Here is an 11,287-nt window from a genome sequence, read left to right on the forward strand (position 1 = left end):
GAACACAGCAGGTTATTTAATTCTTTATTTAAATGCTTAGAGCAAAAGCCAGTGATATAGCAACAAATTTTCTGTTATTCCTTTACATGTGCAATTTGAGGCCTCATTTTCATATGATTGTTTGAAATTTGGGATTGACAAATTATATACCAAAAAAAGTCCAGTAATATATTATATAGATTTTATATGTATTTTATAGGATTGACTTTTTTTTTATGTTTCAGGAAGTTGTAACTGACTTGATGAAACAGATCCAGGAGCTGAGGTCTTCAATTAATCATAAAACTGAGTCCATACATGGGTTGACAAGAGAGCTCGAGGATATAAATGTATGTTCTGTCATTTTGAAGGACATGGTATCATACTTTAGAAATGACATGTCTTATCATGGGTCTCAAACAGTATAACTTGCTGTAGCATTTTAGATGGAAACTTCTTTGTTTTGACATGTTGAAATCTTCTGAACATTTTATGCCTAAGGCTGTCTTGAAAACGGAACCCTCTCCATGTGGTGGGTAAAAAGCCATATCTCTGAAGGGACCTATTCACATCTTGTAAACTACACTCAGCTGACAGTCACATTTAGATTTTCTCAGAAATTGGCAATTTAAAACCTCAACAATTGAAGCTGAATTGTAAATTTATTTTCTTTTTTGAGAGAGTGAATTTTTATGTTGCTGTTATTACTATGTTCTACATCTGAAAACAAGTATAAAGAACTAAAACTGTGTAGTTGAATAACTATGAATAAATATGATGCATCTGATTTATTAAAATAGGTCTGGTTTGCAAACTGATGGAACAACCCACAGAATGCTTCAGATAATATATTATGTGTGAACTACGAATTCAAAAGGTTCTACAGACAGAACGTTGATGAGACAAATTTATATATATAGTTATCTTTTAATAATGGTTTTAGTGGGTAATATGTATTTTGGTGACTAATTAACATTAAATTAATAATCTTTTCCTATCATTCTGACAACTACTTTCTAAAAACGTAGTTTGTATAATTTAGCAAGTGTGATATATCGTTCTGGTTTTAGTCATTGACACAGATTTCTAAATGTTTCTAATTGTCATAAGATTTGTGATGTACATTTATTTGTATTATGTTTGCCAGCTTTCCTTATTAACATTTTTCTAAAATATTCTAAAATTTATTTTAATGGGTTTTTGTAGTGCAAGTATAATATTGTTCTGGCTGCAAAAGAAGAAAGCAAAGGAATCATAGAGGATCAGGAAAAGAAGATTGAAGAACTGAAGGAAGCCTTGGAGGGAAGAGAAATAGCTGATAACATTGAGGTAAAAACATTAATGTTGGTGTATTATGATTGTTTGTTTAACCAGACTAGCTGGATGTGCGTTTGCTTAAAATATTCATGTAAAACTTAACCTCATTTTAGTTCCAACTATAGCTAGTTAAGCTGTTCTTAAAAGAATTTTTCATGAGATACCTGACAAATTCTGTTAAATTATCACGTTATTTGACATAAATATTTTATAAGCTACTTCATAAAAGCCTATGCTTAAAGCCTGGTTTAATTTTGTTAAGGCCACTAAGGAATTACCAGCTGAATTTAATGGCAGCTTTAGATGATGCAGCTGAGAAATTAAAATAGGTGGAAGAATATATTATGTTTAACACTATCTCCTCCCCCACTGCTACTATATTCAGTAACATCTTTTCTTTACTCATAATTTTAACTAAAAGCTCCACCTGCTGGAAACAGATTTAGGATGCATTGTTGATTCAACTGTGGGATTGCCTTTTAAAATTGTATCTTTCTTTAACTCTTTTCTGTTACTACTCTCACCCTTATTTTGATGAACGTGTCTATCAGTCAAAACCACTAGCACCTCCTTACATGTAATTTCTACAAGATCATCTGTCATTAGATTTGCTAGTCAATCATATGGCACCAATAAAGTCTTCCAAAGAAGTGTTTGTTTCTCAAAACCCTTTGAACATAGTGTAAATCTATTTAAGAAAAAACAGACTATATTCATTATTAATAATATCTAAATGTCACATTCTGAAACCCAAAACTGAGTTGTCTGCCAAAGGGACCACTTTGGGTTTTTGTTTACGTGGGTTTTTTTAACTGAAGTACTAGTTCTTAATCCAGTATTATCCTTAGGTGTATATGGCCCCTGATAAAATCATAGTGTTTCTCCTTGACTTTGTACTTCAGCTACTAATTTCTTCATGCTTTCTTGACTGGACAGGAAGAACTAATCCAAGGTAGCATTTAGAATACCAAGTTCAGTTTCTCCTTCTAGGTTAACACACCTTGTGTAGGCATAATGCCCCATCAGATCGGGTGGGAGAATAAATCCAGAGGTATCTACAGAATATGAGTGCACTAAAAAAGCTGTAATCGCTCCAGCATGGATTAAAATCTTTGTTATTTTCTGGCTTTTTATTCAGAGAACTGTATCTCTTTTTAAGTACATATTATACTTTAAAACTGTGGTTGATTCCAAAGATCTTCCACAAGAACTGTGACTATACTGTGGGAAAGTTCTCATTTTTGTTCTGCAACCAAGACCATGGATATGAAAACATACTAAAATAAGAAATTTATAGATGAATGCTTGCTACAATTCATGATGAAAAAGTAGAAGGAAAAGAGAGCTGCTTGTAGCTGCTAGCAATCTTGACACCAATCACAAAACACCTTAAAACAACTGACTTAGAGTAATAACTTTAACTTCTTTCTTTACTGATCCAATGACTTAAAATAGAGAGACCTTCTGTGTGAAGAATTGCGTTATACAACTGATCAGCTGATAAGTCTGACAGAGGCCTCCAAGAAACATGATTCGTTGCTCCAGTGTGCACAGGAAGACATAGCAAAGAAAGAAACAGTAATCCAGGAACTTAGGGAACAGGTAAAACAAAAATTTTGATAATTAGCCCATTGAGAGGAGTTGTAGCTAATTCTAGCTTTTGAAAAGTTCTTACATGTAATTTTACAGCATCTTGTATATGCAATACTCTTGGTGAAGAGCAATGCTCCTTCTTGTAAAAGCAAAATAGTAGTCTAAAAACTTCTGAACAAAGGCTAGGTAAACTTTTAAATCTTTTGGAAATGATGTCTAGAGATAGCAGAGTAAAATTATCAGTACCTGTAACAACTGAGCAACCTGAGGTTATCAGCAGTATCATCTACCTTTTCCTCTGCTCATCCACAAACAATATCATTATCTAACAGACATAAGTGTTGAGCTCTATAAATTTTGTAGTCTGAGAATGATTTGGAGCTTTTGCAGACTAAATAGCTATGTTAAGCCTCTGTCCAAATTTTAGCTCTAGTTGTCATAATTGTCATAGAGCTATGTAATATATTTATGCTGGCAAAAACTCTAGTAAGTTATTATCTAAAAGAGGAGTTCTTTTGTCAAGTTAGCATATTCTCTTTGGGGAAACTGATCAAATCTATACCTCAAAAATCTTTGTATCAGATCATGTTTTGACCAGTAATATTTGCCAACAAAGTTCATAATAGTTTCTTCTGTCCTAGTAAGCCCTTTGAAACGTTGACCGTGTTAGTAAGGCAAGAAAATAAAATAGCAACACAAACAAAATTCAGATTAACTACACAGTATACAAGGTACAGATCTTTCAAAAATGCTTGTTACATACAACTATTGAAAGTTTAACAGTTATTAGCTAAATATACAAGAGTTATAAAAATGAAGTTTAAGTTAATGTAAAATAACTTGTGGTGTACTTAAGCCTGCTCAAAATGGAGATCTAGCTTCTGTTTTCTTTCCTATTTTGTGTTTATTTTGAGCTAATTTAATTCTTACTGGTGTTTCTAATAGTTGGACAAAATGACAGAGGAACTGGAGAACAGGAAGAATGAGTATGAACTAAAAATGAAGCAAATAGATTGCTTTGTGGACTCATCTTTAGTAACATTTCCTCAGGTATGGCATTTGTGAGAAAAACATGTTTGTTATAATGCCTGTTAAAACACATGAAAAACAACTACAAAGTTTACAGCATGGCTTCAGACTGGAACCAAAAATTACAGTGTATCAAGAATAGTCAATTCCCAGTCACATAGTTTGTAACTTAGTTGTATTATTGATGATTTGTCTGCCAGGAATTTTTTTTTAATATGTCTCCAGTTAAGTATTAAAACATGTAACCAATACATAGGGCAAACAGTTCTTTACTAATAGTTTGTCTGGTTTGTTTCTTTTAACTTGACAGTGTCCAAAAACTCCACCTAATTTTGATGTGAATTTGGCAAAGCTCTTGGAAACTCATGAGCAAGAAATAGCTGATCGTAGGGCTTCTGCAATAAATCTGGAGCACCTTGTACATGAACTGAATGAAGAACGAAGAGCTAAAAATGATGAAATTCTAAGGCTGAAGGTACTATGAGTTAATCTCTACAGGCAATTTGTAAGGTTAAAACAAGACAAAATACAGAGTTTAGATTTTGAATGAGCTCTGCTTGGTAGTGTGTCTATTAAAGCAGGAAAGCCAGTTTTGTTCCTCCCTTTACCTAGGCCCAAAATGTGACAACTGGCTTGAGATGTCAACATATCTCATTTTCCCAAGAACTGAGTTGTTTTGAGTTCATGAATGTCAAGTGCTGACATCGGTTTTACTGCTGAAACTCTTCTGATTTATTTTAAATCAAGTTTTTAATGCAACTATAAATGGAACGGTAGTCCAGACATTTGGCAGAGAACTGTGCTTGTTTTCTGATAAATAGTTTTGTCTTCTGTTTTACTCAGAAACATGTTCAGCTGGAAATGAAAACAGGAATCGCAATTTGGTCTTCAAATAAAATGTTTCAAACTTCTTTCTTTTTCCGTGCTTAGGAACAATTAAATGAGTTGGAGAACTTGCGTCTGGAAATGCAGATATTGGTGGAAAACAACAGGAGTTTACAGAGCCTTGTAGAAGCTCAGAGACCAGGCAAGAACAGGTAAAGTTAAATAAAACCCAAAAAATCTATCTTAACTTGAAATAATTAAACAAGATAAAATGTACACTGTTTATTTGAAATACAGTCTTACATATTGTTTGTGTTTGTGGAGATTGACTCAGACTTGTCTATGAAAACTGTTTACTGGCTTGTAAACTTTATTGCCCTTAAATCACAAATTCTCAAATGCAACAAAGTTTTATAAAGGAAATGGAAATAGAATGTAAAATAATTATATGCATAGCCATTCCTGCGTATTATATATTGCCATATCACTTGTGATATGGATTCAGTAGTATGGATTCTTATGTAGTTATGGATTCAGTAGATAGCAAATGTCCAAATTAATTCAACACAAGTTTTAACATAGACATAAATGAACTTTTAAAGCTCCAATATAGTATTCACCTTTGGTCTATTCAAACCATAACTCCTATCAACTAACAGGAGCAGGGAATTGTTATTGCATATGAAATTATATCCCAAGGTCCCAAGTCAGGAATCCAACAAGTGGGGAATATAAAAGTAATGCTTTTCTGTGGAAAAATTGGGTCCAGGACACCTACTCCATAAACTGTGTGAAAAACAAAGCCACAGAATCCAGTGTTCCATGGCAACATAACCATTCTTGTTTTTCTGTGGTTCCGGTTTCAATTCACAACACGCTTTCAAATGTCTGTTGCAAGCTAAGCAGAAAGCCTTAGAAACAGCAACCTCATCTGTTCACAAAGATTTTCAGTTACTGAAAATAGTGTGTTTATTATAATTTGATGCAATTATAAAATTCCTAACCAACTAAGTTCTTTCTTTATGGCACACTACAAGGATAAAGTTGTTCCACTGGCATGTTGCTTTGTGGGTTATTTTAATTGTATGGTGTTTGCTTACTTCCATCCAATGTCATGTTAATCAAAAACTAACAAAATAAAAAGCACTGAAGTCTTCTAAATACAAGAATCTTTCACTTTCTTAACTGCTCAGTGGTCTTGCCAAATTATCTTATACGAATGAGTTGCTTTCTGCAGTCAACATACACTGAACATCACCAACTAATAAAACATTTACCTTAATAGCAAAGCTGCCTAACAAACTGTTGCATTGTTATTACATTTGTAATTGTTTTAATGAAAACAGTAGTTTCTCCATACTCTAATAAAAGGAAATGTGGTGTTCATGAAACACAGAAGAATATAGAAACCCTTCCATGATGTGTTCAGTATTTTGAGTATGAACACGTGTGAAAACCACTACACATATTTACTGGTTTAATCTGGATAAGATGTTTTTACAACTGGTTTCTTCTGTTTATGAGAAACTTTCCTCATTCTTGAATTTCCTAGTGATCAGAAACATCCTGATGTTCAGCACCTCAAAGAGAAAGAAGAGGAGATTGCTGAGGAGAGACTTGCCAAGGTATGTTATCGTTCTCATGTCACTTGCTGCTGACCAGCTGTGAAGTATTAACCTGTTTTCTTCCATTTCACAGCAGTGAAACAAACACTGATTTCTAGTGAATTCTAATAGGCACAACCTGACACTTAGCTCTTAGGGTTTCTGTCTCATGTCTCAGCCTGACACCAGTGAACTGGGTGTCAGATTACGCAAGAAGCAAAAACAGATTTGGATTGCTAAATCTGACTCATCTCCACAGAGTTGGAAAGTGAAGATTGTGTCACTTGCTAATGTCAGGTCTGTGTCAAAGGGAAGTTGATGTCACAGCGGAGGTTGCCATGGATTTCCCAGACAGAAAAACCCCCTGTTAGAGCTTTGCTGTGTGTGAGTGGGCAGAGAGATATGCTGTGGGTCATTTGTGCTGGCATGAAATGGGAAATACCTGCATATAGTAAAGAGATGAACTTAGAGTGAATATTAGAGATGTGAGCTACAGAGCAGTAGGATGACTTTGGCAGGATCTGGAATGAAATACACAGCATCAACTAAGTGATAAATAATTTTAAATATATATCTGTATGTTAAACATTAGGACTGTATCTAATGCTTTTGAACTTTTACAGAATAAAGCCATGGAGGAAATCTTGAAAATCAAAGCAGAGTAAGTCTAAATATTGTTCTTTGAACTGGAAACTTGTATTAAACTAATTAATGACAAAAAAGCTATATTTAAGCACTAGAAGTCCAATACCTGAATTTATAAAAGACATAATTTGGAAATGTTTACACTTCTGCAAGACACATTGAGTTCTTACTCTTTCTCATCAGTAGGTGGTAGTAGCACCTATTGTTACATTTACTGAAAAGGATAGCATTATATCAGGACAATAATATGAAATAGGTAGAACCATAAAAACTTGAATTGGAAGAGCCATTTTTAATTGTTTAAAGTTATTTATGTGTTCAAGTTTTATACGTGCAATGAATTCTAAGCACATTCCCTTTCAAATTGAATTGAAATACTGTTAATCTCTTCATTAGTATCATAGATGTTTTGTAATTTTAGATATAATCTAATTACTTTATGCAATTTGTTTAAATTTTTGCAGTTAATCTTGAATAATGAAAATTTTTTATTATTAGAGGACTCCTAGATTGTGTTTGTGCAATTGTGCAAATAGTCCTCAAAATTCAAATGTTTTGCACCATGGATGGATAGTAGCAAAGAAAGAAAATACTGAATTAGTAGATAAACATTAGTTTGAAAATGTTGGTCCTGCTATTCTTTTCCTAATCTGTACTCTTCAGGATTCATAGTGGCTGAATCTTTTAATACTTGAGTTATTTACATTTAATGGAATGCTTTCTATGTACATAACTTCTTTTAAGGAGGAAGAGAGAGTTTTTATGCACATGGTCATTTCAAAAGTAACTTTCATTAAATTTTCCAGAAACCCTAGTCTGGCAATTAGGGATTAATTTGCTATTTGATGCATTGTGTTTTCATACCTGTCTGGTCTCTGAAATATGCTTTATAACAGTGCTACAAAGTCTCATACAAACAAATAATGCACAAAGAAGGAAAATATTCTTTCCTCATTAAGAAAATGTCTTGACAAATGTACCAAATGATTACTGTTTTCATAGAGTAGGTCTTAAACACCAGGCTTTGGTAAAATAAAACTGATGACAAAAATAATTTAATTTATGCAATATTTGAATAGACTTGGAAAATTATTAAAGTTCATATAATTAGTAGACAGGCTGCAAAGTTTGATGGCACAGTTTAATATTCTGTGAGCCTTACAGACATCTTGTCTGCTGAAAATGTTTTAATTCTATCCAAACTAGTGGTCCTTCTGTTACCAGGCCAAACAAGCTCAGGCCATCAGAGCTGCTCAGAGATGTTTCTGAACAACAGGACCACTGGGGGAAAAGTCACCAACAGACAAGCAATTTAAGGGAAACTTGAAGAGCAGCTGAGTTTAGCTGGAAAATTTACATTCCTTTGGTGGATTAATTCAAAGTGTTCTTGTAGGTGAAGCTTCTGTTTCTGCTTTCTCCTCAGTTGAGTTATATATCCTGGATTGCAAACAGTTACCAAAGAGCACAGTTAAAGAGAAGAGCATCTCCAAAACACTGCCTAGTTGATAGTATCAAAGACAAGAGCTGTGAAGCAAATGAAATTTTTCCTTCCCTTAACACTAAGTTCTAAGAAAAATATATTGTCTCAGAAGGACACTTTTAAAGGAGCCTCCCTTCATGTTCAAGACTGACTTAGTAATTCACTTATATGCCATTTATATTGGTTTTAAAGTTTTTTATGCTTCTTTTATATTGGCAGATTAGAAGAGACCAAAAATATCCTCAGAGTCCAAGAGAATGCCTGTCATCAAATGACTCTGGAGCTACAACGAACAAGAACTTTGGAGCTCAAAGCATTTAATGAAAAAGAAGAAATTAGATCAAAACTGGAGGAAGCATATGAAGAAAGAGACAGAATTGAAAAGGTTACACATGTATAATCATTTTTTTGTCTTTACAGTAAAATCTTATTCAGCAGAGGTAGAGGTCTTACAGTTTAGTTGTATTTGTAATATTATTCTCTGCACTAGTGGAAGTCTGGGTACAGAAATCAGTGTTGCAATTCATAATACAAATCAATTAGTGCTCTTTTTTGACCTTTAGACGGATCTAACATAGTATCTAAGGACACATAAGACAAATACGTATTTCCTGAATGAACCAACTCTTGCATCATATGTTACAAATAACTTAAATGTTAGTATGTTTGTAGCTCTAAGAAGCTATTTCTTCTGAAAAGAGAAGGAGAGGCTACTGCTAACAGGTACACAATGTATTTATATTAATTACAGGAAATAGAATTGCTGAGGAAGCAAGTTGATTCTCTTGCTGAGGAGAACGGGAAATTACTTGGTCATCAAAACCTAAACCAGAAGATTCAGTATCTTGTGAAACTGAAGAAAGATAACGCGAAACTTACTGAGGTAAGTTCCAGAGCAGAATACAGATGAAGTAATGGCTTGACATAGAAGATGTCAAGCTTTGAGAATGAAAACTAAAATTCTTGCTCTTCTTTGGCGAGCAATAGATTTTATGCAGTTCAGTAAGTCATGGCTGCTCTGTCTCCTCACAGGCCCCAGACATGGATCACCCTGTTTTATTTCCCCAAATATATAGTGTATAAAATACTTGAACAAATATAGATACTGCTTATTTAGAAATATAAAAGACGTGAGGATAATTTCCTTAATATACCCATGCTTTTTTTTCTGTTTTACAGGAGGCTGAAAAACTACGAATTGAAAATGCTTTTTTGAAAGAATCAAAAAAATGTGACATTTGTAGACATTATGATCAGCTGTAATGACACAAATAAAACTGCAGAACCATATTTTTAAAGTGTACAGAAAAAGCAAAAGCCATTTGTCAAGCTTGACTTTTGCTGTGGTCCTGGAATAATCAAGTATTTTAGTTCATAGATTTTTTTTTTTTTTTTGCTGGTAATAACTCTTAGTGAAGAATGTTATACCAGCTATGCGGGCAGCTTCCAATGACATAGTAACACCTTTCTGTAATTTTCAATTTCCAAAACCTATTTTGTATAGGTGCTGGAAGATACTTCCTTGGAACTTTTGTACCTTGCCAAGGAAAAGCTTTCTCACTGGGAACACACCTGGATCTTTGTTTCCTTTTGTGCTTTTATTCAGGTTCCTACCTCTTCTGAAATGCTCAATTTTCCACCAGAGCCAAAATTTTAAAAGCACAATTTCTTTGTGATTATTTCTTTAGCTAAACATAGGGTCATTTTGCTGGGTTGTTTAAAAATAATTTTCATACTGAACTTTGTTCAATAAAGCATAAATGTGAATTTAGTAACAGCCTTGTAAATAGCACTATAAATATATTTTGCCTTTCTGTTCTTTCTCTATATGAAATTAAAATGCTTTTTAACCCTTTTTCCCCCTATTATAGACTTATAGTAGACTTCTGTATTAGAATTGTAGGAAATTCTAAGTATTTTGCAACCATTTTCTTATCAAACAAGTTAATGTTACGAAAGAAGCTGTGAAAATATGCAGAACATTTTAGGAGTGCAGCAGAAGTTCACTTAATTGCACTTAAGATTTATTGCAGATACATGAAATGTTTATTAGTGGATCACAAAATGTTGATTTATATAGCAATATCCAACAGGCTTTTTTTTTACTGCCAGTAAGCCTATCATTCTAGTTTTTGGCTATTTCATACAGTATTTCTTTTGCCCACAAGTGCTGGGGCAAAATGGAACAAAGCGGAAGATGTGTGTCTGATGAAGGGCAGGATAGACCTAGTGAGTTTCTACATGATTTGGCTGAGGGGAAGAAGAATTTCTACCAGCTTGTCTGCGCATTTTAAAGTTGCCTAAGTTCAAGCTCCCACTTGAGCTCTGATGTAAAAAGCTGACCTTAAATGGGGTAGGTGTTTTGTTTTTTTTTCTCCTGTAGACAATCTAGATCGGATCAGACCTAGAGGGGTACATCAAGGACAACACACCTGTTGTCCCTTGCGTGCTTTATTTGTTACTGCCATGTCCTAGGTTTACAAATGTCCCCTTCCTGTCTGTTTCTGGAGTATTTCCATGTAGGCGGCTTCTGCCCTTTTCTGTGTTGTATGTGGCTACGGTAGGACCTGCGTTGTTCTCCTACTCCCTCCTTTTCTGTCCGTTCAAATAAAGCCTTTGTACATAAATGAACACCGCATACGTGCATTGTTCACAAACGCCCCCCATCCGCTCCCGGCCGCCCCTGGGTCTCTTGGAGCGGGCCCGCCCGTACTCGGGGCGGCGCTGCCGTGGCCGCGCCCGTGAGGCGGCCGAGCGGGCCCGGCGTGAGCGCCATGAGGGGGGTGCGGGCGGGCGGCGGGGCGGCGGCGGCGGC

At 34.7% G+C, this 11,287-nt stretch overlaps 2 protein-coding genes across 3 annotated transcripts in view; both read left to right on the plus strand.

Annotated features, from left to right (window-relative positions):
- KIF15 (kinesin family member 15) overlaps positions 1-11,103 on the plus strand; it is a 37,149-nt gene extending 26,046 nt beyond the window's left edge. Inside the window, exons 25-35 of one of the 2 annotated variants that reach the window (XM_027659452.1) lie at positions 225-329; positions 1,186-1,308; positions 2,752-2,898; positions 3,835-3,939; positions 4,229-4,393; positions 4,849-4,955; positions 6,296-6,368; positions 6,971-7,008; positions 8,692-8,857; positions 9,224-9,355; positions 9,652-11,103. In XM_027659452.1, coding sequence (XP_027515253.1) covers positions 225-329; positions 1,186-1,308; positions 2,752-2,898; positions 3,835-3,939; positions 4,229-4,393; positions 4,849-4,955; positions 6,296-6,368; positions 6,971-7,008; positions 8,692-8,857; positions 9,224-9,355; positions 9,652-9,735 — 1,245 coding nt within the window. In that variant the 3' untranslated portion in view covers positions 9,736-11,103. Of the gene's footprint in view, positions 1-224; positions 330-1,185; positions 1,309-2,751; positions 2,899-3,834; positions 3,940-4,228; positions 4,394-4,848; positions 4,956-6,295; positions 6,369-6,970; positions 7,009-8,691; positions 8,858-9,223; positions 9,356-9,651 lie in introns of those variants that run through there. The other variant, XM_027659453.1, reaches the window with a different exon arrangement.
- Positions 11,099-11,287, plus strand: part of TMEM42 (transmembrane protein 42) — an 8,527-nt gene continuing 8,338 nt past the window's right edge. Inside the window, exon 1 of the mRNA XM_027659465.1 lies at positions 11,099-11,255. Coding sequence (XP_027515266.1) covers positions 11,099-11,255 — 157 coding nt within the window. The remainder of the gene's footprint in view (positions 11,256-11,287) is intronic.

The sequence above is a fragment of the Corapipo altera genome, unplaced genomic scaffold, assembly GCF_003945725.1.
Source record: "Corapipo altera isolate COAL_440 unplaced genomic scaffold, ASM394572v1 44b, whole genome shotgun sequence".
Classification (NCBI taxonomy): domain Eukaryota; kingdom Metazoa; phylum Chordata; class Aves; order Passeriformes; family Pipridae; genus Corapipo; species Corapipo altera.